The following is a 23,688-nucleotide window of genomic DNA, read 5'->3' on the forward strand; positions in this document are numbered from 1 at the left end:
GGGTGTCATTGGGGTCAAAACCTGGCTACAATAGAATTATAGTATAAAAAAATCTCAGAGCTAATTGGGTCTCGCCCGCATTTTTCATAATGACCTACAAGAAAATAACCTAATAAAATTTTTATCTCGACTATCTTTAATTGGTCATAACTTTTCATGTAATAACCTTAGACACAAATTGAAACTACCACGTAATATGTTATATTCATTAGAGTAATAGCACCGAGTTTCATAAAAATCTGGCATAAAATAAACTCATAACTTAAACTTTAAATATTGAAAATAAATCCCCACATTTAAATAATTTAGACAATTGTTTAAGTGATCATAACTTTTCATGTAATAACCTTAGACACAAATTGAAACTACCACGTAAGAGGTTATATTCATTAGAGTAATTGCACCGAGTTTCATAAAAATCTGGCGTAAAATAAACTCATAATCCAAAGTTTAAAACTTCAACCCGAGTTTCGGAAATATTTTGAACGTGTTTCTAATAAAGTGAAGCGATTTCACTAAGCCTAACTCAAAACTCGCACTCTTTTTTTTTTCTTTTCAAAATTCCGGTTCTGTTTGGCCTTTCCAGAATCTCTAGAGAAGAGATTACCTAACAGAACTCGAGAGACGGGACGTGGTTTAATAAAATATCCCCCTCCCAACTGCCTTTCGCCGTTTTACAGCAAATTCCATTCTAGAAGTATGTGTGTCTGGACTGACCTATATTTTCCCGTAACGGGAGCCGGAATACTGGTTCTAGTTCGCGAATTTCACGTCAAACGAAATTTGGCGCCACCGTACAGTAACCACAAAAATTCAAGCAGAAATTGTGTTCTAAATGGGGGAAAAAAATCTACGGAATTTTCCAAGAGCTTAAACACGTTACTTAACCTCTCTATTAGTTTAAAAATTACTTCTGCGTCATTTAATGAAACCTTAATTAGTCAGAAGTTTCCACACCTTCCAAAATAAAGGTCATAGTTCAAACGTGCATAAACTTTACACTATAAACTCTGAAGTTGCTTAACCTCTCTATTAGTTTAAAAATTACTTCTGCGTCATTAAATGCAACCTAAATCAGTCAGAAGTTTCCTTCTCTCTTCCAAAATAAAGGTCATAGGTCAAACGTGCATAAACTTTACACATTAAGCTCTGAAGTTACTTAACCTCTCTATAAGGTTCAGGTTTAAAATTTACTTTATATTTCAACGCGAGAAATTTTTCATTTTTAGCTACGTTTCATCTTTTCCAGAAAGGTTATAGGTCAACCTACTTAATATGTAAATCACTTTTCAACTATGTTAGAAATGTCATTAAAACTTGGGCAAATATTTTCAGTTGTAACTTTACGCCTTACCTGATATACTCTTAAACATTTTTTTAGTAGCACTAAAAGGTCAAAGGTCAAAGGTGAATCGTAACCTATTTCTAAGACGTGTAACCCGACCCGAGCTCAAGAGCTAGGTAATAAAATACACCGCTTCTAAGTACAGCGCGGTTATTTTTAAACCAAGGCGATCAATAGTGTGTTTACGTTGAAAAATCCACCACCAAAAATATTTAAAAAACTCAAAAAATCAGAAAATATTTTTTTCTTACCTATAGGAGTTGGTTTTAATTTGTGCTGTTGACGAATGGAAGTCATAAGTTTATCGTACAAACTTGGCTGTCGAACGGGTGGAGGCGGTAACACCCTCTTTGAAACCTAATTAATAATTAATGAATCTTAATTAGTAATGAAATACTTATTATTTAATACGTAATTAAAATACAAGATGCTCCAAAAAATAATAATAATGATTTGACAGGCGTTTTGCCACAAGGGTCACCGTTTGTAGTGTTTTACGGATGACCCCTTAAATTTAAGTAAGAAACAGAAATACAATCCCTAAAATACTAAAATAATAACTTGCAAAGTCACATAAACTCAAAATAGCACATTAATTAAAAAAAAATATTATTTTAAAATTTAAAACTCACGGGAACTAATGGCGGCCTTGATCTGATGAATTCGAGGATCAGCGCATGCGCGTCTTTCTTCACTCTGGGAGGTAAGTCCCCATTTACCTAAGAAACAAAACAAAACACAACAAAAAATTTAATCAGAAAACATTCGCCAATCTAAATTTGTTTTTGTAAATTTAATTTGCATGGAGGGGGGTTGGGGACTTAGTAAAAGGGTTAAGTAATTCAATTCGAGAAACTCCCCCCATATTTTTTTTTTCTTGGCAAACGCCCCCCTAATCTAAGAGGCCATGTGTTCGGAATAATTTCGAAATTGGTTTCAAGCTAAGCCTAATTGGACACGGAAATTCTAAACGTGCTCAAAAAAAATAAAAATATTAGGTTTCATTTTTATACCGCTACAGTTTCTATATGAGCTACTGTTCAAGTTAAAAAAAAACGGAGAATATCAGCCTATATATAAAGCTAATTTTATTATATAAGGCAAGATTTTCAATTTAAAAAAATGTCAGTTAAAATCTGGCTAAGCCTTGGCACATGCATCGGGAATAAGCTTGATTCGTTACTGAATTTAGCTAAACTGTAGTAAACACCTAGGGAAGGTTCATTAGACATTAAGCTTGTCCTGAACGTAACATTTTAACTTTATGAATAACCCCTAAACAAGCATCGTTTTATTAAACTTTAAATTTTAAGTAATTAAAAAAATATACGAGAAATTTAACTGACCATTATTTTCCTGAGGTTATATCTCCTGGATCTTATATCATCTAGTAACATCTCAAAGGGGGTCAATTCGAACTCAAACTGATGGGATAGGTCATGGTCATCTAAGTTGACCTTCTTTAATTTGACCCCTTGACGAAGCTCCCGGATGACCTGCACCCATAGACGAGCCTGAAACATAACACAAAACGAAACACGATACCAATTAAAATTCACCATACTACGAAAATAAGACCTAAACGAAATTTAAATACAATCAAGCAATAATTAACTTAATTAGTGCGACAATTAAAATTAAATAAGGCAAATTAACGAGTACGTGTATAGCATTACCTGAAATGCAGCAAACTCCTAATAGAAGCATTCAAGAAAATAAAGAGAAAAAATGGATACAGCACAAAAAGCGTCTAGCAATCAATCAATCAATCACCATTAAATTTAAGTAATTACGCTTATATTTAATTAAAAACGTAAAGGTTGAAGCAATTCGTGCAAAGATAAATTATGGTTTAAAGTTTACTTAAAATTAAATTAATTATTATAATTAAAATTTATTACCCAATCGTGTACGTGAAGGTTGTCCAACATATTGTCTTTCTCGGCTATAGATGAATCTGTTTTTCTTAATTCCTATTAAAATTAAAATCAAAACAAACCTCAAAATCAAATTGAAATAAACCTCATAATGTTAATCCTATGGCGCCTATAAGTTGACTTCACTGTGACAATTGTGTGTATTGTAAGGTAAAACATTTCTACAGGGGCTCGTAGGTTAACATTACCCTGGTGGGATGCTTCTCCCTGAGCACGGGTGTGTAGCGTGTTAAACATTTCTACAGGGGCCATAGACTTAACATGGGGTTGTTTCACCCTGGAAGCGGTCTTTCCATCAATAATGGAAATAATTTATTATCATTATTATTATTGTTGTAAATATCATATTATTTAATTGTTTAAATTTAATAAACTAATTTTCACGAGTCACTAATAGTTCCTCCTTGTTATATAAGGCATATTTGTAAAGAAATGTAATAAACCTTTTATTAATTCATTTATAATCGAACTGACCTTTGTCCCTATGGCTATTTTTTGTAAGAAACTGGACAATTCGAGGACTTCGGCCACCAAAGCTCGGCATACTGCTTTGTAATGAGCGTCTGGTTGCGTTGAACTCGGTATATGTTCCCGACATTTCTGCAAAAAAATAAATAAATAAATAAATAATAATAAATAATAATTAAATTTAACTTAATTTTAAATAAATTCTTAAAATTTATAATAGATGTCGCCGTCGCTTTACCGGCAAATACCAAAAACCCAAGATTTAAAATTTGAAATATTAAACGAGGAAATATTTTAAACGGAAAAAAGGTTCGTTAAAGGGCAAGTGACACAATTTTTTTTTCTCATTTCTTCTCTTTTTTAATTTAAATTAAATATAGTCTGGAACCTAAAGCGTTAATTAAAAACATAGAATAATTATTTATGCTCCTAAATCGCGTGGAAAAAATACGTTGTAGTAGAAAAAATAAAAACCATACTAGTGTTTTAAGGGCGGTACCAGAAGTTTTTAACCTTGGTTTTGAAAAAATAATTACAAGCCCTGGGGACAAATTTAAAAACATTTCATTCTTTCTTCGCCAAATAAATTGAATATAAGCTAAGATGGTTTTTTCTCAATACTAGACCATAGGGGTATTAATATACTATTTAATATATATATTTTTTATTTTAAATAAAGGGTATTTTTCCTACAAAAATAATATAATTCGATTGATTCTAATTTTAGATTAAATTTGTGAGATTTAAAATTAGAAATTTTTGGAATATCCCGTTAGACAATGACGGGTTCGTCTCACTCAATTAAACAGCTTCAATTAAGTATTGCATTTAAGCGGCTTGCCATGTTACCACACAAAAAATTCTATAATCATATCTAATTTACTTTTTTATTAAAAGATATCAATAAATAATATTCCATAAGCCATCCGCTTGTGTTTCCTATAAGGTGGCAATTTAACCAAGCCGCTAAAACACTATTTATTATTTCATTACTTATTACCTGACAAGGATGCGATTACAACTTCTTACAAAGAATTTTTGCTTTTATATTAATAAGCGACGACTACTTATTTTATTACCACCAATCATAATTAGTCTTATCTAATATTAACACGTTAAATGTCAAAGACACTAATAAAACTATTCCATTTCTAAACTAAAGACATGGTTTAACTCAAAGTGATAAGAGATAAAGTCAATGTCAAATGACAGACACTTTTAGTATAAATTTAGAATTTTCAGATGTACTTATAATTCGATTCGAAATCGAAGAAATTTTTTCAATTGCAAATGAAATGAAATTAGAGAGGCCTAATTCTGTAAAAAGCAATCATTTCCTATACAATAACGTGACTTAACCAAATTAAATTCACCAGTGAAAGTTTGACAGGAAATCTAGATGCTTAGCCAACCATAACTTAACTATACTAATCGGTTTTCAAAGTACTTGCTAATCTGACCAAAAAGTTACATACACTTAGATGTAAAAAAGGGGGTAGGTAACCCTTAGTATTGGGAAATACAGGGGGGTTGGGTATCTGATACCTTACCATCTCTACGCACTCTCGTGACACAAAACGTCTACAGCGCAGGCGCCAAAAAGCGACATGGAAGGCAAAGTCTTACTCAGAATATTTTTTTTTGAATAAATAATTCTATGCAAATTTTGAGCCCAAAATGAACATACCATTAAAAATCAAAATCACTTCCGAAATTAGTTTCTCAATTTCTAATTTAGCTATCCATAAGTTTTAAATATAATTTTGTAGATCTAAATGTCTATTTTCAGAACATGTTTTTCAAATAATAATTTTGAGCAATATCTAGGTCTTAGAATTAAATAACTTAAAGTAAATTAACTTCTAATTTAGCTATCCATAAGTTTTCACTTCACTTTGTAGATATAAATGTCCATTTTCAGAGCATGTTTTTAAATAAATAATTTTGAGCTATATCCAGGTCGTAGAAGTAAATAACTTAAAGTAAATTAAATTAAATACGCTAATTAACAAATCCATAATCTAAGAATGAAACGGAAACAGGTGGAGAGTAATATTTAAATTTGAAAATATTTTGTTTTTAACAATTTAAAAGCCAAATTCAGTTGAAAAAAAAAAAGAAAAACCCATAACAATAGAAAAATGTTTGGAGTTAAATTTCTTTCAAAAATTCAACCTCATTTAAATATTTACGTAATCAAGTTCGTGGAGTTTTTAATTTTTTCTTCGTATTTTTTTCCCCAGTTTCATAATTCTATAGGAATACTGTATAATGTTATTATTGTTATTATACCGGCCTCTAAAAACTTCATTCTAAAGAAGCCCCAACATTAAAGTGGCAGTTTAATTTAAAAAATAATAAGAAAAAAACACGCTTGGGGCTTTTTCGTCTCACGTAGTCACAAAAGAAACATAAGTAATTGAAATTTTTTCTAAAACCAAAAATGAGGAAAACTAATATGACGAAAGAGGCAAAATAAACTGAAGATTTTCCTTAAAAAGGCACCCTACCCTAAACTAATTAAAATTAGCTCCTTAAGATTATACAGGGTGTTAAAAAGGGTTATTATAGGACCGAATATTGAGTGGAAACTTCTATCTCCATTTTGTTTGCCCTAAGGGTCACTGTTTTCGAGTTATGATTTGAATGAGTGTTTTAGGCATGACCCCTTAATTAATTAAATTAGAAATCATTGTATTAATTAGTTTCTTAATTAAATTTAAGGGGCCATCCATAAAACACTACTTGAAAACAAGTGACCCTTGAGGCAAAAATGGAGATAGAAGTTACATACATTTTCGACTAAAAATCGTGCACCCAAAGAACATCCCCCTAATTTTTGACAGACCTTTCAGAAACACCCTGTACATATCTTTCAAAGTCTATTCCAGCGATATAATTATCTAATCTTTGTTATCTAATTTTGTCACCACTAATTACATGATCATTTGAACAAGGTGTTTTAACAGGTACAATACACGTCATCAAGACAATAAAATTCAAAGAGATAGAAATATTATCAGGATTTTTCAAGTAATTCTTATAAGTAGTATAAAATTCAAGTTCACGACTATGAGGTAACTAAGTTTAATTCATTTTGAAGCGTTTCTTCCCCTAAATATGACACGAAAACCTGTTTATATGTACATATATTTCTTTTTTTTACAAAGAAAAAAATTATTATATTTTTAAATTGTTGTGCTACTACTATAAGCAATATCTCTATGGTTCTGGTGGCCTTCTAAAATATATAATAACAATAATTTTATATTCATTTCGGACTAGACCATAGTTATTAAAATTTTAAAAGGTATTGTCCAGTATTAGGGGCAGAATCCGGCCCTTTCAAATTATTCAGAATAATTTTTTTAGTCATTGATGTATCTCGCTGCTTGCTATATAGCTACCGGTTTTTAAATTAAAAATAAAAATAATACACCTCCTTTAAAATAAATTTTGAACTTCCGCCCTCGAATTAGACAAATTAAACCGAAGTTATGGACAATCTGACCCCTATTTTTAGATCTTTGTTACGTCGTAGCTCTCTCTAGCTTATTAATATATTGAGGGGAAAATCTGTTAAGGGTTTGATTGCCATAAATGACCTCTATCCAATCAGGGCTCGAGAAAGTCAGGGATTTGAATATTTGAAACTTTTCACGTCCAAAGTTTCATGAACTTTGGGACGTCATAACTTTCGCTTAACAAATGTTCCAGGGAAATCCCTTGAATATATCATAGCCCTAAATGTCCCCTATCCTTAGATACTAAAAAATTTGTTCTAGCACAATCAGAACTATAGAAAATCAGAAAGTTTCGAATTTTTGAAAATTTCCACATATGAACTTCGGGACGCCATAACTTTTGCTTTACTAATTTTCCAGGAAAACCCCTTGAGATTATTATAGCCCTAAATGTCCTCTATCCTTAGATACTAAATAATTGGTCCTAGCTCAATCGAAACTCGAGAAAATCAGAAAGTTTCGAATTCTGGAATTGTTTCCTATATCGAAAGCTACATGGAATTTTGGAGATTATAACTTTTGCTTATGTACATTCAAGGTATGATAACCAAATACTTGGTCCTGTAGATCAATCATAACCGTAGTAATCCCGTCCATATTTTAAGCGTCATCCCTTCAAAACAAATCAAGGGTGTGACTGGGGTTCAACTCCTTTTTAAAAATAACCTCATTTTACAAATAGAGCTAAAGTTAATTGTTTCAACAGGGAAGCTGCATGAATTCATTATCTTGATCCAAATTAATTCTAAAACTTATATCCCTAAATACATAAACTTAACTTTCCTGGTTAAATAAAACCACCATACCCCAAAAAAAATTTCCCTTTCAAGGATAACATACAACAGAGAGTCCAATTTTAACTTTCACTATTCCATGACGCGAGTATGTGTTACGAACTGTTAAGTCCGTTGTCTACTTAATAAGCTGGCCTCTAAAAATGGACACGCTTTGTTTAACGCCTAAAATACCCCGGGCAAGCCTATACTTTTTGACTTTTATAAAGTTTGAATAGAACCCAGTCCTAGTCTATGAGCACGCTGCTTTGATTGCTAGAATCTAAATGAGAATGGACTTATAATATGAATTTGACCTTCGGGGTATGGTGGTCACGTTCTGCGTCAACGTAACTTGTCAGTGAAGAGGAAGGCTGCGTTTTCAGGGTAGCTCTGTTGCTAAGAGTATATAGTTTGTGGTGGGAGTAAAAGGATGTCAGGAGGAAATCAAGTCAAGCGCGATTCCCTAAAGGTACATCCCGCTCGTGAGTCACTAATTCCCCCACTCTACCCCACGTCCCACCGCTTTCCAACGCGCAGACGCGTGATTTAAATACTAGAGAGTAATGTATTGTAATTTTATTTGTCTTTCAAAATCGTAACTATACGCCGAAAGTTGTTCTTTTCGTAATGACAAAGGTGGATAGAAATTATGGATGAAAGAATACCGTAGTACCCAGTGTGATTGATGTTTAGGGAACGTATATAAGCAAGAAGTGATATCTAGTTTATTAGGGAGAAGGTATAAGATGCCTAAGTATTCGCACGCCATAGTCTCAGTCCCCCTTTCAAAATACAAGGGGGACGTAAAAGGAGGCCGGGCTATTTCGCCTCTCCTCAGTTGGAAAATATGACTGTAATTTTCGTTATTCGCGTCGCGCTGACGTGAGTTTTCAAGAACCAATGAGATGCCGGTTGTAATTTAGAGGCGGCGGGGATTAACTCCGGACCTACTATACGTTTGGACTGGAGATAAAGCTGCATGGAATTGTGGCGAATTTATACCTTCTCCCTAGTAAACTAGATATCACTTCTTGATATAAGTTAAGGGAAGGTAGGAAGGTATTGAGATTAATTTCTGCGATAGAGGTATTCTTAGTCTCACTTTTACTTTACAGGTTCATTAACCAATCATCGACTTCATAGTGAATACCTGATATTTTGTAAATATAATTCGGTTCGACTTATTATTCAAACGCGAGTCGAAAAAGCACTTTGAAGGTCGGTAAAATCAATATATTCAGCAAAAGAGGTTAAAACATTTCTTTTTTGTCTTTTGACAAGTAGACGATTTTTAGACCAAAGGTACTAAAACCACTGAAGCCCGCGCATTATTTTTAAACCCACGTTATAGGGCGCGGTCCTTTTTAAATCCACCACAAAAAACCAACCTTAGTCTTCTTAACCATCTGGAAACCTTAGTTCGCTTCTCAAAAAGGACACTGGAGAATAAATTTACTCTAAAGTATTTAATTACTACTTAATAATCAGTGGAAAAGTGCTAAAACGCGTTAAGAAAACCTTGAAGGACAATCGCGTGTGGTCTGTGGGTTGATAATAACCACTAGAAATCTTACGGAGGACAATTAAGACAATTAGATAAACTGGTTCCTCAAATGATCACCGAGTTAATTACCATGCAAAGAACAGTAGTAGTAACAACAGTGTTGATAGCAAAATGACTAAATTTACCACAAGTAACAACTGTGGGAGGTTAGACTCAAGGTGTAGAATACAAAAATAAACTCCTGTTAAACTTCTCCATGTCAATAACAATGCCTCACCAAGAAGTGATATTTAGTTTATTAGGGAGAAGGTATAAATTCGCCACATTTCCAGCTTTATCTCAAATCCAAACGTATAGGTCCGGAGTTAATCCCGGCCTCTAAATTACAACCAGCATCTCATTGGTTCTTGAAAACTTACGACGTCAGCGCGACGCGAATGACGAAAATTAAAGTCATATTTTCCGACTGAGGAGAGGCAGCGAAATAGCCCGGCGTCCTTTTACGTCCCCCCTTGTATTTTGAAAGGGGGACTGGGACTATGGCGCGTGAATACTTAGGCATCTTATACCTTCTCCCTATTAAACTAGATATGCCTTCTTGGCCTCACCATACAGGGTTTTGATTTGTAAGTTGGGTTGCCGGAAATCGCTCTTAAATTAAAACACACACTAGAATCGAATTAACGCGAGATCATTAGATACTTATTGAACATTATATTACTTATATAATTTTAACAACCGACAGGAAGTTAGTGATTCTTGACGTCGAGGGCGTCGCTTTGAAAGTAACTTGTTTCTTTTCTTTTTTAAAACACATTCTTAAAAATTATCTCGCCTACATATTAGATACATAAACATAAGTCTTAACTACTTGACTTACGCACTACGTTTCAATTCAAAATAAAGCGGAAAGTTTTTAAAACTAACCCTCAAAAGCTCATTAAATACAGGGTGTTAATGATAAGTCTAACATCATTAAAGTGTCTGTAACATTTAGGCAAAGAGATAAGGGGCTCCCAAAATTTGGACCCAATTCATGTGACGTAACTTAGACAGACATATCAGCCTTCAATAATCTTCAATCTAAGAATGTTATTGAACCTTAAACAATCAGAAGTGTACTTTTGAATGGGTAGAAGTGTGCATAAGTTGTTATAGTAAACCTAATTACTCCAAATGTGTTATAAATATTTCCTTGTTCAAGGAGACAATCAATGTTTGGGTGCTTATATCTATATCTATAAGTAACAAAATGTTATAGACTTCATGTTCTTTGACATGCACATTCCACTCAGATCTCAGATTAATAACCCCCTGGATATGAAAGGAAATAGGGAGGCATACTTGAATAGGGCATCGGCATCTCTAGCGCCCCTATAGTCAAAACTTGGAAAAAAGTTACCCCAAACAGACTCAGTAAGCGCGTCACCGCGTTTGCTACTCCATGCTCGGCTACTTTTTATCCGCGGTTCCCGTTTCTTTTTCTCTTCTCGTCCCGGTACCTGGTCCGGAGGTTTTGGTCACTAAATTAGGTAGGTTTTTGGTTTATTTATTTATGTAAAAATTAGATTAAACTATAAATTTGATAAATCAAATGACAGGAAAGCAATAATGGTCTTCGAAGAAAAAAAACCGTTTGCGTTTGCTAATCCTTGCCAGAACAACCATACAATTCAAACTGCGTCGTCTGCATGGGGTGACAAAGTTCTACGTTTTGCCGTCTGAGGGCGCCACATGGCGATACTATTTGAAAACGCCCGGTTTTGCTTGCCTTTCATATCCAGGGGTTATTAATCTGAGCTCAGATTAACCCGAAGACCGAATACACCCTTTAATTATCAGAAGCACCCTGTACATCTTTTCCTTATCCAGTTCTCACATATAACATCATCATAAAGGTCGTAAAAAAACAAAATATGTTTTTTTTTTTTATTTTAGAAATTTGTGCATACTGGTTTTGAAATAAGATAAATACATTTTTTTTAACTTTGGAATTCGCGAACTCGTGTATCTCTCCCTACGCTATTCGTTTTTTGGGTCACCCTTTGAAAAAAAAAAATAATCCTTTAATTTAGAAGAAATCTACCTCGAAAGATACCGAAATATGAAAAATATTACATATCAAGTCATTTGGATTTGGGTGCTATATTGCATTGTGGGGATCATAAAAATCGTGGATCTATATAGATATCTTATATACGCCTACGTCTAACTTCAAATATCCTTCCCATGCAGGTTCGAATTCGATGTTGTTTTCAAGTAGGCGTTTTTTAAGGTTTTCAGTTCGTTTACTTCTGGAGCGTTAATGACTACCGTTTATTTTTTGATGATAAAAATTATGAGATTTTTTTGGTCAGATTTAACAACAATGGAGTGTGTATTAAATTCAACCGAAAGTAGGTAGGTAATTGTTCTTTTCTTTCCATTGGTTAGAGAAGTAAGGCACCAGAGTAAACGCATTGTGTTATGAGGACTGAAGTACTATGGGAAATCAATTTTGAGTCGAAAAATGCATAACTTCTATCTCTATTTTGAACCACAAGGGACAATGTTTTCGAGTTAGGATTTGATGGAGTGTTTTAGGGATGACCCCTGAATTAAATAAATTAGAAATCATTGTCTTAATTAGTTTCTTATTTAAATTTAAGGGGTCATCCGTAAAACACTATAATCAATCTTAACTTAAAAACAGTGGCCCATGTGACAAAATGGAGATAGAAGTTAAATTTTAGCAAATTATATTTCATTAACTTTTGGTTTATCTTTATTTTAAGGTAAACACTACCCCGAGTTTAGAAAAATAAAGGAAAACCCTCTTTGAATAAATTTTTGTGAGAGAATAAGAAGGGGCAAGTCTGCTAATTTCAAAAATTACCCAATTCTTTTGAAAGCGATTGAAAAAAATAATAATACTGGTATTATAATAAAAACTGGCTTTAAAAAACGTAAATGATAAATGACGTATTTTATATTTAGCGAAGTTCAGATTTGTATTGGAATTTAGGGTGAGAGATATCCTAAACCGACATTTGAAGAAGAAAGGAAGAAGTCTTCAATCATTGGTCGATCAACCCGTTTGCTGGCTACTTCGAGTGAAGTCTACCCGAAAAAATTCATTTCAATATAAATAACGGACCTTTTTCAAGGACCAAAAGTTTCTAATAACGAGAATGCGAGAAATAATTTATTATTGCAGAGAAAAAAGAAAAAATAATAATAATGAGGTGAAAGATTAGGTTCTTTAAGGGCCAATGAACTACGCCTAAATATACTCAACATTCACCTCAAATTTCAACTCAGGAATTTCTGTAATTTCACTTAAAAAAACATCACCTAAATAATTATTTAAATTTAGAAGTCCCTAAATCGATGTAAAACATAATATTTTCATGTTCAAATTTCTACATGACTTTCCAGGTGTCCCTGGTTTTTTTTTTAAATTCCCTCATTTTTTCAGGTGCTCTCCCTGACCTTGGGTAATCAATCGTGTCTTTGGGAAAACTGCCCCAGTTACCTTTCAAAGGCCTCACCATAATTTTTATTACTACAAATATAAAACCTAACCGGGCCCTCGGACCCCAGATTGGGGGGGGGAGAAGGAAATCAAAATTAGAAAAATAAAAATTAAATTATATTATTATATTATGCAATTACGTGTTTTAGATTGACCCTAAGACACACCGTTTACGTCAGTCTTATCAAAAACACCCTGTATAGTAAAGCTAGTAGCATAAATTACTTCAATACATGGATATTTAAAAAAAACTAAAAACACCAAAACGATGGTGTAATTAAGGCAATTAACATAACGCTTAACGCTTTAAACAGCTAAGTCAGACTTGAGTTCTTAAAAACCAAAAAAATTTTTGAGGTTAAGTTTGCTTAAAAGGTAATATATTTTGAATGGGAATTCTACCTGAGGCGGAACTTTTAATAAGTGAATATTTAATTTCAAGAACGATCGGTTCTAATTGACTTTTTCCCAGGCTTGATATCGTACTATCAATTCGCCTCGGGGTGCAATTGAATCTTTACCCCGCGGAGAAAATAATCACATCTCATCAAAGAGTTAAATACCATTTTAAGAAGGAAACCGGTTAAACGAAATCCCGTTATGATAAAACAATACTAATTGAAAACCGCTAGGGGCCATAAAGACTGCATGCGGCTATTGTTAGCTGTCAGGGTTTTGACAATAATCTAAGTGTGAATGGTTTGGAAAGTGGATAGTCATTAAAATACTTTGAAACAAAACAATGAATGGATTTCACGGTCTCTAATTATAAGAATGAATTCATTACTGTCAAAGAAAAAGGACTACCTACTTCATTGTTTCGACCTTAACCCTTTCAACTAATTTAATTTAATTAAACTAAAAGACTTAATTGTTTTCAACTTTTAACATTCAAGGCGGAAAAAGTTTGATAACCTCGAGGTACTTGACGAATTATTTTCCTTACCCTAGGGTAATTACTTTGCAACGGGAGCTATTTGAAATATTAGTTAAGATATGACGTCGTCTACTTTTGAATTTTACTCTAACACCACGTGATTTCGTTAAGGAAAGAAAGATAGGACAGGACGGACTGGGACATACCTCCAAAATCTTTTCCAAGGTGAGTCCCTTCTTGGCTCTTTGGACTCCATGAGGAGGAAGGCGTGACTTGAGTGGTTCAGGAAGTAGGACCCTGTCCTCGGGTTCATCTTCATGGTCCCTTTCGATCCCCTCGTCATCGGGGTGCTCTTCGAAGGCCTCGTCTTGCGACGTCTCACCTTCTTCGGACGACGAGGAAGAAGTGACGTCATCGTCACCGGAAGTCCGTCTGCGCCGCCTCCGTTCGCGTCCGTCACTTTCCCTCGAACCTCCACTCCTTTTGCGTTCGTGACGTTGATGTCGACGCGACGAGGTCATACGACTACGTTTACCGTATTTGTCGTTCGGACCCGCTGACGTCATGTCGTCTATTAAACTCTCTAAGGCTGGACTCATTGAAGGCTCATCGTTCATTTGTAAACTGAAGTCCAGAGCGTTGAACACAACCAGACCCAATGAGTTAATCATCTAACACGGAAAAAAATTTAAAAGGATTTTTAATTAAGATTAAATTTTCTTGAGCTTTACGAGAATCTATGACAAGCTCTGAGCAACCAGTGACAAACTTATGGAACATATCTTATGATATAAAACTCCCTAACTTTGCTGAAGTTCTTAAAACCCCCTGACCTGTGCGTGACCCCCTGTGTTTCGCAATCTAGAGGAAATTTAAAGTTGATTTACCCTAAATAACCTAAGCTACAGTAGAAATTGATAACAAAGTCCAAATTGTTTGTAGAGGTATAATTTCGTAGCTGGAAACGCTACATTTCCTTGGTGTGTGACTGTTTTTTGTTGTGAAACTAATTAACGCAATCGTAACGTATCGAACAAATACATTTCGATACGGGGCGGATAACCGGATGTTCTCAACCACCCCCAGTTTGCGCCAAGTACAAAGTTAAAACTATCCCCAAAATTAAATAGTCGCAAATTGAATACTACGATTGAACCTGATAAATAGGAATTGGTCTCATTTGTTTCAAATCAATACAGCGTGAAACTATTAAAAAAAATTCCCAATTGTAAAGCTCTAGAACAGAAATTTTAAAAGTTCGTTAAGCCTTTTTTAAATTATTTTTTCTATTTATTTCGTGCTCTTTAATAAGCAACTCGTAATGCCACGCGCTTTAACAATTGATATAAGAAAATGTCACGTGATTCAATACGATCGGTGTACGTGAGGAATGGATAGATATAAAACCGAAAAATGAAAGGTCACATCAGATTGACCCCGCCTAAGAGCCACCAAAATCCAAAAATTCGCAGCGTGAAAAATTACCCTAAATTTTAGTTTATTCTTAAATGCTTTTAAAATCCATTGAAAGTGAAAACTGTTTCTTTTGCAAAGGTAATATTTGTTCAGAACTATAAAGAAAAAATGGCGGGGCGTCCATGATGACGTCATAGTCTTTAAACGTAGGTGTCACTTAACGTCCTAAATTTTTGTAAAGCATTTTGCTTCGTCCCACTATATATATAAGAAAACCTCAAAATTTTTTGACTTTTGAGATATTTTAAAATAACCCACGTTACTTTTCTTACGTTTAAACCCGTTTATTCCTTGACGCAAAACCCGCCTACCCTACCCATTAAAATTTTTGATAATTGGGTGAACAATTAAAAATATATTATAATTAATATAAAGCTAATTAAATTGAAGTTAGCAAAAGCCAACTTAACAGTACGGTTTTCAAGGTATATAATATTTAAAATTATCTTATCACAGGTGTGTAAGTAAGAGAAAAAGTAAGGTATTAACCCATTTAAATAAAAAATTAAAATGTCTTACTTTGTACTCCGTTAGGGCTACCTTTCTCGGAACTTTACCTGTAAAAAAAAGTAAAAATATATAAATCAGACATTAAATTAAGATAACATTTAACGACTTAAGTTTATCATTAAGTTTTAGACACTTCCTCATACGTGAACCCAATAAGTACTGTTAAGACAGGTGACCTTTATCGCAGGGGTCAACATGAAATGTACGTAAGTACAGGTGACAAAAAGAAAAAATTGGTTTTACAAAGTGTTGCTGGCCTTTCTCAATAAAGTCGATCAAAATAATGTAGAGGTAGTTATTCCGCGTGCGATGCTCCCACGTGACTCGCCTCCGTATTATTAAAAGGGTTGCCATGGTAACCAAGGAGATATAACCCGCCCCATATCCATTCTGAGGTATGTCCACAAAACAATTATTAGATTTCTCGGTTTTAATTCTGATGTAGTCATTCTTGTCGGGTTCATTTTGTAAGCCAAGTTACAAGTCAAGTACTGACTCAAGACTGAATGATCTACAAATCCTTCTCCTCTAAGGGCAACAATGATAGAATGACAAGCAGTTTAATCCATTATAATTTTAATTAAGACAATTAAAACGTTTCTTATCGTTGTTAATTTCCTTGTTTTTAAATGTCTAATCAAGATCTACACTGGGAGGTAGTTGTTCAAATTTGTGTCAATGGAATAGAATAGTTAAGAAACTGACAAAAACGGTCCTCATAGATGTCAAATTGCTGGTATCATGTTCAATATTGCAGATAGAAACATAGTTCTAATTGATATATTCATTAATTTATACGCTATTTCGATTAAAAAGAAACAAATTCTAACCCGTTTTACCCTTTTAAGCCTAATTTTAAAATGAAAATTTAAAAAAAAAAAAACGCACGTGGAACCATTTTTCTCGTGCCAAAAATTAGACAGATCTAAGTCTCAAAAAAGAGGCCAGTCTCTTTGAAGCTCGGTTAATTTCTTAAACTCTCTAATATCAAAAGTTTTGCTAATATTACATACGAATTTAGATTCAAAATCAATTCGTGACTGTTTAAAACAATCTACAGCTACAATATATAATTAGAATGTCATTGAAAAATCTTAGATAACGTCTAAGATCTAATGACATTTATATGACGTAAATATCCGGACCTTAAATAATAATAAATATATCTACCATTGTTTTCCAAGACACAGTCACGACTTTATAAAATTTGGTTTCAAACCTAATGACCAATTTAATAATAAATAATAAATACTTAAGATCATTGTCGGCAAAGGTCAAGAGGTCAAACTGTAGGCAGCGAGTAGACTTTAAAATGATGTACTTCCATTTCTAACGCGGATGTTTTAATCGATCAAAAAAGATGATTTTGTTTAGAGATAATCATCTTTCTTTTAGAAGAAGACCTCCCTCGAATTCTATTTTTTAAAACTAAGATTCATTCTTAAATGTTCATAGTTTAGCCCTGTTTATATGGGGGAACGAGCCCATTTCAAGGATGGGAAAGTACTGGTTCCTTGATAGAGGCGTGTTCCCTTGAACTTGATCGATATTTTTTCATCATGAGAAAAGTTGTTTGCAAAAATAACTAAAGAATAAAAAAAAACTAATCTCAATGTGAAATTGGACCAATAAATTTTAATTTCGGGTCATCTAAAATTATATTCCTTTGCTAGTTTATTAAATCTACTTAGATCTTAAAACATTGCTAAATTATTATATAACTACATTAGAGGGAATATAATACGGTTCAAGTTGGGGTCCGCGGTCCCTAAATTTCTTTAATTCACCAAGTTTTCATTTAAAAGAAATCAAATGGCTATAATTGTTTAACATTTTGATGGACGTTTGGACTCTGTCTTTTTAAATCTCAGACCAAGTTAGGGCCTGGAAAATTAAGTTATTTTCTCCTCATACCGACACGATCGCACGGGTTTATTACAAAAACCTTATTAGTTATCTCGTTTCCAGTCCAGTAACAAATAAGGATATTAGTTATTTCAGAAAAACGCTTTCGAAATTTTTGATTAAAATAGAAAGATTTGGCAATGTCGTTGCGCTAGACCACGCAGTACAAAAAGCGGTTGCTATACTTTGATGTTGATAGTCTGAGAGAGTGAGAGGGTCGATATGGGGGAGGGGTCACTCGGGCGTTGTAACAAAGCAAGGCAAAAAGATCCTTCGCTGGCTAAGAGAGATCGATAAATGCCCTAGTTAGTCTGGCGTCGTTCTCAAGAATACAGACGAGTCAGGTCCATGGGATTGGTGGTACAATTTACAATTGCTAATGTATTTCATTTACCCATGAATATTCAATGGAACCTTTCATAAAACGATTTGCACCTCACAAATTTAAATCTATCTACTTACTCCCTTAAAGCCAGGTTTGCACTAGACACTTTGAAAGCGTTTTGCAACCGTACAAATGCAAACCCTATCCCTCAGTTCAAATAAATAAAATAAAATAAGTAAATAAATAAATAAATAGCTAAAATAAATAAATAAATAAATAAAATAAATAAATAAAATAAATAAATAAATAAATAAAATAAATAAATAAATAAATAAAATAAATAAATAAATAAATAAAATAAATAAATAAAATAAATAAAATAAGTAGGTAAGTAAATAAAATAAATAAAATTAATAAATATAATAAAATAAAATAAAAAGAATAAAATAAAATAAAATAAATAAATAAATAAAATAAATAAATAAAATAAAATAAATAAATAAAATAAAATAAATAAATAAAATAAAATAAATAAATAACATAAATAAATAACATAAAATAAATAACATAAAATAAATAAAATAAAATAATAAAATAAATAAAATAAAATAAATAAAATAAAATAAATAAATAACATAAAATAAATAAAATAAAATAAATAAATAAAATATAGTTTTATGTGTGAAAATTCAAATTATCATTATGAAAAACGTGTTAGGCTTAAACAAAAAGTTTTCCAAAATTTTACTAGTCCCGAAGAATAACTCCGAATTGAATTTGAACATTCTTTGGGTAAATAATAGCAATTCATGTTAGGTTAGGGTCTTCTACATTTTCTATTTTTCTTCCCACGAAATGGCTAAAAAGGTGCGCGAAGAAAAATCGGGGTTAATTGAGATTGGGGGATTTTAAAAAGTGAACTGATTTCGTTTTAACATTAAAGTCTCCCTTCGTAAGCCTCACTCACTCAATCGTCACACGAGATGGGGAAAGTTTTGATTTTTATTTTTTTTTAAGGGTGTAAGCACCAACAGACTTGATGCTTTTATCTTTTGGGGACAAAATAAAATGGTAAATTCCGAGGAAAAATTAAACGATAAACATTCTAAAGTTAATAAAACAAAATGAGACAGACCAAATAAACAAATATTTTGTTTGTATCGCCATACCGATGACTGACACAAAAAATTATTTACAAAAACAGTAAAATGCAGATCTGTCATGCTGAGTTTATAATTAGTAAAAGGCAACGAATTAATTAAGTTAATCACCGATAAATATTTCCAAATGGTCGAAAATTTAAAAAAAATCTATTATGAATTTAACCAGAAGTAACGCATTGTGACGTAATAGGGACTTGGCAGAACTACGTCATGCAACGTCAGGTTTACCTTCCACTTGTGCTAAAATACATACTAGGAGGAGGGGCTTCAAGGCGTTGGGGGCGGAGTTAAGCCCGGATTGCCAAGTACCTATTGAGTAATTACAAATGAAACTAAATAATCAATCTAGTCTGTCTACAAAGAATATCAAATTCCAGGACTAAGTCACGTGACTCTTATTTGTGTAAATTAAATCGTGTTAAGCCTAAGCCTTTTAGAAAATAAATAATTTTCCCTATTCAATATTTTGATATTTGTATACACCTGATTCAAGGGTCAGATTAAGGTAGGGATTTCAGTTAAGGATTTTCTCACGATATTTTTAATCGCTTTTGACCATCAGCTGGCCTTTTTCGTATGTTACGAATTAAGATGGCCATCATACAATTTATTTCTTTTCAAATTTTTTTTTTTTTACCCCTATAAGGTCAGCGATCTCTACGTAGGATATTATATAATAATGGTGTTCTTTTCTCATTGGGTGATCGACCAACCGGAAGAAAGATATATAGAAGAAACCGGGACCTATTCCATCATCATTAAGAAAATGACGTCATACACTTTTATTATGTCTCGCGCGCGCGCGCGACATTCTTCCGAGGGGAAGGATACTATACCCTAATATTTATATGCCTTTAAAGAATAAAATGGGGTCAGTTTCGTTAGTGTTCATCCCCTCAGTCTAGGGATGAACAAAATTCAATGGTCGCGAGACATTTTCTGTCTGTCCATCGAAATTGAAACAAAGCTAAGGAAGCTGGAATAAACGTATTAAGAAATCGTTAACTTCCCCCTTTTACATTATTGCCTCAGAATTTTTAAACAATTTAATATTTATTTATTTATTTATTTTATTGGAAAGTTTTTATTTGGTTCCAATTTTCTATTCTAATTTTTCCTGGATGTTTTCAAGGTCTTTTAAAGGTGAAGTTAAACACAGAGTTATTTCCCAAAGACAACATAATCAGAAACACCCTGTACTAAGGGATTAAAATGACTCATTTTATCCTCTCTTCATTTAATTCATATTTGGAGCAGAAACCATAATACATAACTTCTTTTGATTTACGAATATTTTGGCTTAAAATTAGGCCAGCCTATATATATATATGTACAAACAACGATTTTTCTAGTCTTTCTAAGGTTGCGAAGGTCGCTTATCCGCACCGATAATCCAATAAGGAAACTTCAAAAGTCTAAATTTTTGACTCCAAATAATAAAATACAGGATTTCTTCAAATGTCTCAATAAAAAAGTTCATATATATTGAAAATATTTGAAATTTATTTATATTTTTTTATTTAGGAAAATGTCGCGAAGTGATGTTGAAATAAAAAACTGGAAATGATTCAATTTAAGAGATTCCACGGTTCGCTGCATTTTACGGAAGATAACCCTATATTTTTCATCATTATTTTGATTTTCAATAAATTATAAATTAATAAAAATCGAATTGAAAAGTTTTCAAAGAAAAAGTTGGTGAAATTTGTTTTATTTTTAAATTTTTCAGGGCGACTGAAATTTGAATTCCTCAGGGTGTGTCTCTCGAGTCATTATTTGTGCAATGTTATCAGAACTTCTGTGAGTTGGCCAAGTTAATCAAAAATAGTGAACTGCATGCTAGTTCTAATTTTAGAACCAGCAGTGTTGATACAACCTGATTTCCCTGATATTTCCAGGTGGAAATCCATTGACTAAGTTAAAATTCAGAAAATTCCCTGACTTTTCAAGATTTTTCCCTGACCCCTCTGGCAACCCTGTATAATTAAAGACCCCTGAACTTATAACCTTTCTTAATTTCTCTCCGACACCAATCTGATTACTGATGAACACCGAGTACACTTACAAAACACCTAAAACCTCTTAAGTGAAAACTACATATTATTTTTCAAATAAAATCAAAATGTCTGATGTCCAGTTAAGATCTTTTGGTTGTTCTTTGTTTTAATAAGGGTACATATTCGTATATTTTTGTTCTAAAAAGGCGCAGGTGTTAATTTGTGGCTCAAGGTCCTCCCCATGCCCCGTCTCTAACTTATATAGAATTCGAATTCATTGTTAAAATATGAGCGTGTCCGATTGTAAACTTTCTCGTTAGATCACGTTTCTCTATTGTTTTCTTTCTTTCCCTCGCAAAATGATCTTAATCGACCGTGTTTCCATCCAATTACCGTATAGTATTTGAGCGTATTGTAAGGTACCTTCATTAGATTTACTCTTTGAATTCTGAAACATGATAATTCACTATAGCTTTTTTTACACCAAACACCAATACGGAGTATTTGATTTTTTTATATTTCATAGATTTCATCGAAAGTTAATTTAGTGAAGAAGTTATTAGCCACAATTTTGCCATAACAGACCCTTTGATAGTTGTTAATCTAATTACCCACTTCATTAGAGGTAGATTATTAAACTACAGATTGAAGTTATCAAAATATCCTATAAGGGTTCAAACAGACAATTTTTTTTTTTGGAATTCCCCGTTTTCAGAGATTTCCTGATCTAAAATTATTTTCCCTGACCAATTTTAAAATTTAGGGGTTAGAAAAAATTTTCATATTGAATTGTTCAGGCCTATAAACATTTAGTTATTTATACGCCATTTTGGTGTATGGTCAAACGTGATCTCGCGTTTAAAATACGGCATTTAAAACGTCACCCAACTGGACGGATGAACCTCAAACATTTTAGCAGATCTTTAATAAAAGATTCCCAAACTTTTCCCTGATCTTTTTTGACCCTTGTGGCAACCCTGTTTGACATACAAAACGAAACCAATGACATTTCCACCTTTTCCCAAATCCCTGACCCAGGTTTTCCAGGTTACATAGCTCACATACGAACCCTGAAAATTTCTTAAAAGAATTCCAGGTATACTGTTGTAACGCTGCCAATTAGTTTCACTTACAACCAGCCCATTACTTAAACGGGGGAAAACCTAATTACAATAAATAATAGTTACCGAAACGTTAAACGCTTAAAGAGGTTTATTTTCTTTTTGAAGAAAAAAAGAAACAGCGTGAAAAATGCTGAAAATGGATGATTGAGCGTTAGGAACGAGAACAAACAAAACCAAATCGTGACTATAACAGGTGCTGGTGGTGAGATGCTTCTTCCAACAATGAATCACCACCGTCTTTGCTCTCCAATTTGGCCCAGCACAACACCCTTGCTCGTCCTATTAGATTTACAATGAACTCTTAACTGAATGACTTAGCGCGCGCGAGAGAGAGAGAGAGGGAGAACCAACGGGTTATTCTTGAGGAAAAAAAGGTTAATCCATTCGTAACCTTGTTTACTTAGAGATAAAAGTTTCTCTCTTAAATAAAACCAGATACAAGACGAGCGATTACGAAGAACTAAATTCTTAAAGTGCTAGTCTCACTGTCTCAGTCTGAACTAAACAATAGACTAGAGGCGGTAGAGAGGGGTGTAAACTGTGTATCCCCCTCTGGCCACTCTCTTGTATGAGGGAATTGAGAGAGGCCAGAGGGGTTTTGTTTAATATGGCTCCTCCCCTTACCAACAAAAATGGTGGCAAACTTTACAGAGTGGAAGGTTTGAGGGGGAATGAATCTGATTGCTTAAGCGGAGGCATGACGTTTAATGGGGATATTTTCACCCCTTTTCCCACTCTATACTGTCCGCACCCAGCGGCAGGATGACACTGGACTAAAAGATAGAAGGGAAGGGTAGGGTATGACGTTTGAATACTTTATTCAAACTTTTCAAAGGTCGGAGGTAAAATAGAGACTGGATCTTTAATATTGTTTCGACCCCGAACTTGACCTTCTGGTTTTGGTATGGGGTCGATTCGTGATAACGGAGAAGATTTTATAACATTGTTTGGACGATCAGAAATGAAGCACGATTTGACAAAATGATTAACGAGAAACTCGCGTGGAAATTCTAAATTTGCGTGATTTTTTGCAAGGAAAATAATTTAAATAAATAAGAAAAAATATATGACGAATTTATTAAGAAAATTTGGATAAAAATATCACGTTTTTAACTAAAATATTTTAATTTAATTTGAGTAATAATTAAAGCTTATCACGACTCAAAATTAATTTTAAAATTGTACCTATACTTGGCTTGAATTATAATACTATAATAGAGTCTGAGAAATTGGCAGAAAAAAC

The 23,688-nt window shown here is 33.1% G+C and overlaps 1 protein-coding gene across 2 annotated transcripts in view; it reads right to left on the reverse strand.

The window, feature by feature from the left end:
* Positions 1-23,688, reverse strand: part of spir (spire type actin nucleation factor) — a 38,942-nt gene that overhangs the window by 10,107 nt on the left and 5,147 nt on the right. For both annotated transcript variants that reach the window (XM_089847562.1, XM_089847563.1), the window contains exons 2-8: positions 15,941-15,978; positions 14,152-14,616; positions 3,757-3,882; positions 3,247-3,318; positions 2,692-2,859; positions 1,978-2,064; positions 1,597-1,702 (exon numbers count right to left, since the gene is read on the reverse strand). In XM_089847562.1, coding sequence (XP_089703688.1) covers positions 1,597-1,702; positions 1,978-2,064; positions 2,692-2,859; positions 3,247-3,318; positions 3,757-3,882; positions 14,152-14,616; positions 15,941-15,978 — 1,062 coding nt within the window. The remainder of the gene's footprint in view (positions 1-1,596; positions 1,703-1,977; positions 2,065-2,691; positions 2,860-3,246; positions 3,319-3,756; positions 3,883-14,151; positions 14,617-15,940; positions 15,979-23,688) is intronic.

The sequence above is a fragment of the Phalangium opilio genome, unplaced genomic scaffold (assembly GCF_054372755.1).
Source record: "Phalangium opilio isolate 3A_F unplaced genomic scaffold, DU_Popi_V2 ptg000082l_1, whole genome shotgun sequence".
Taxonomy (NCBI): Eukaryota; Metazoa; Arthropoda; class Arachnida; order Opiliones; family Phalangiidae; genus Phalangium; species Phalangium opilio.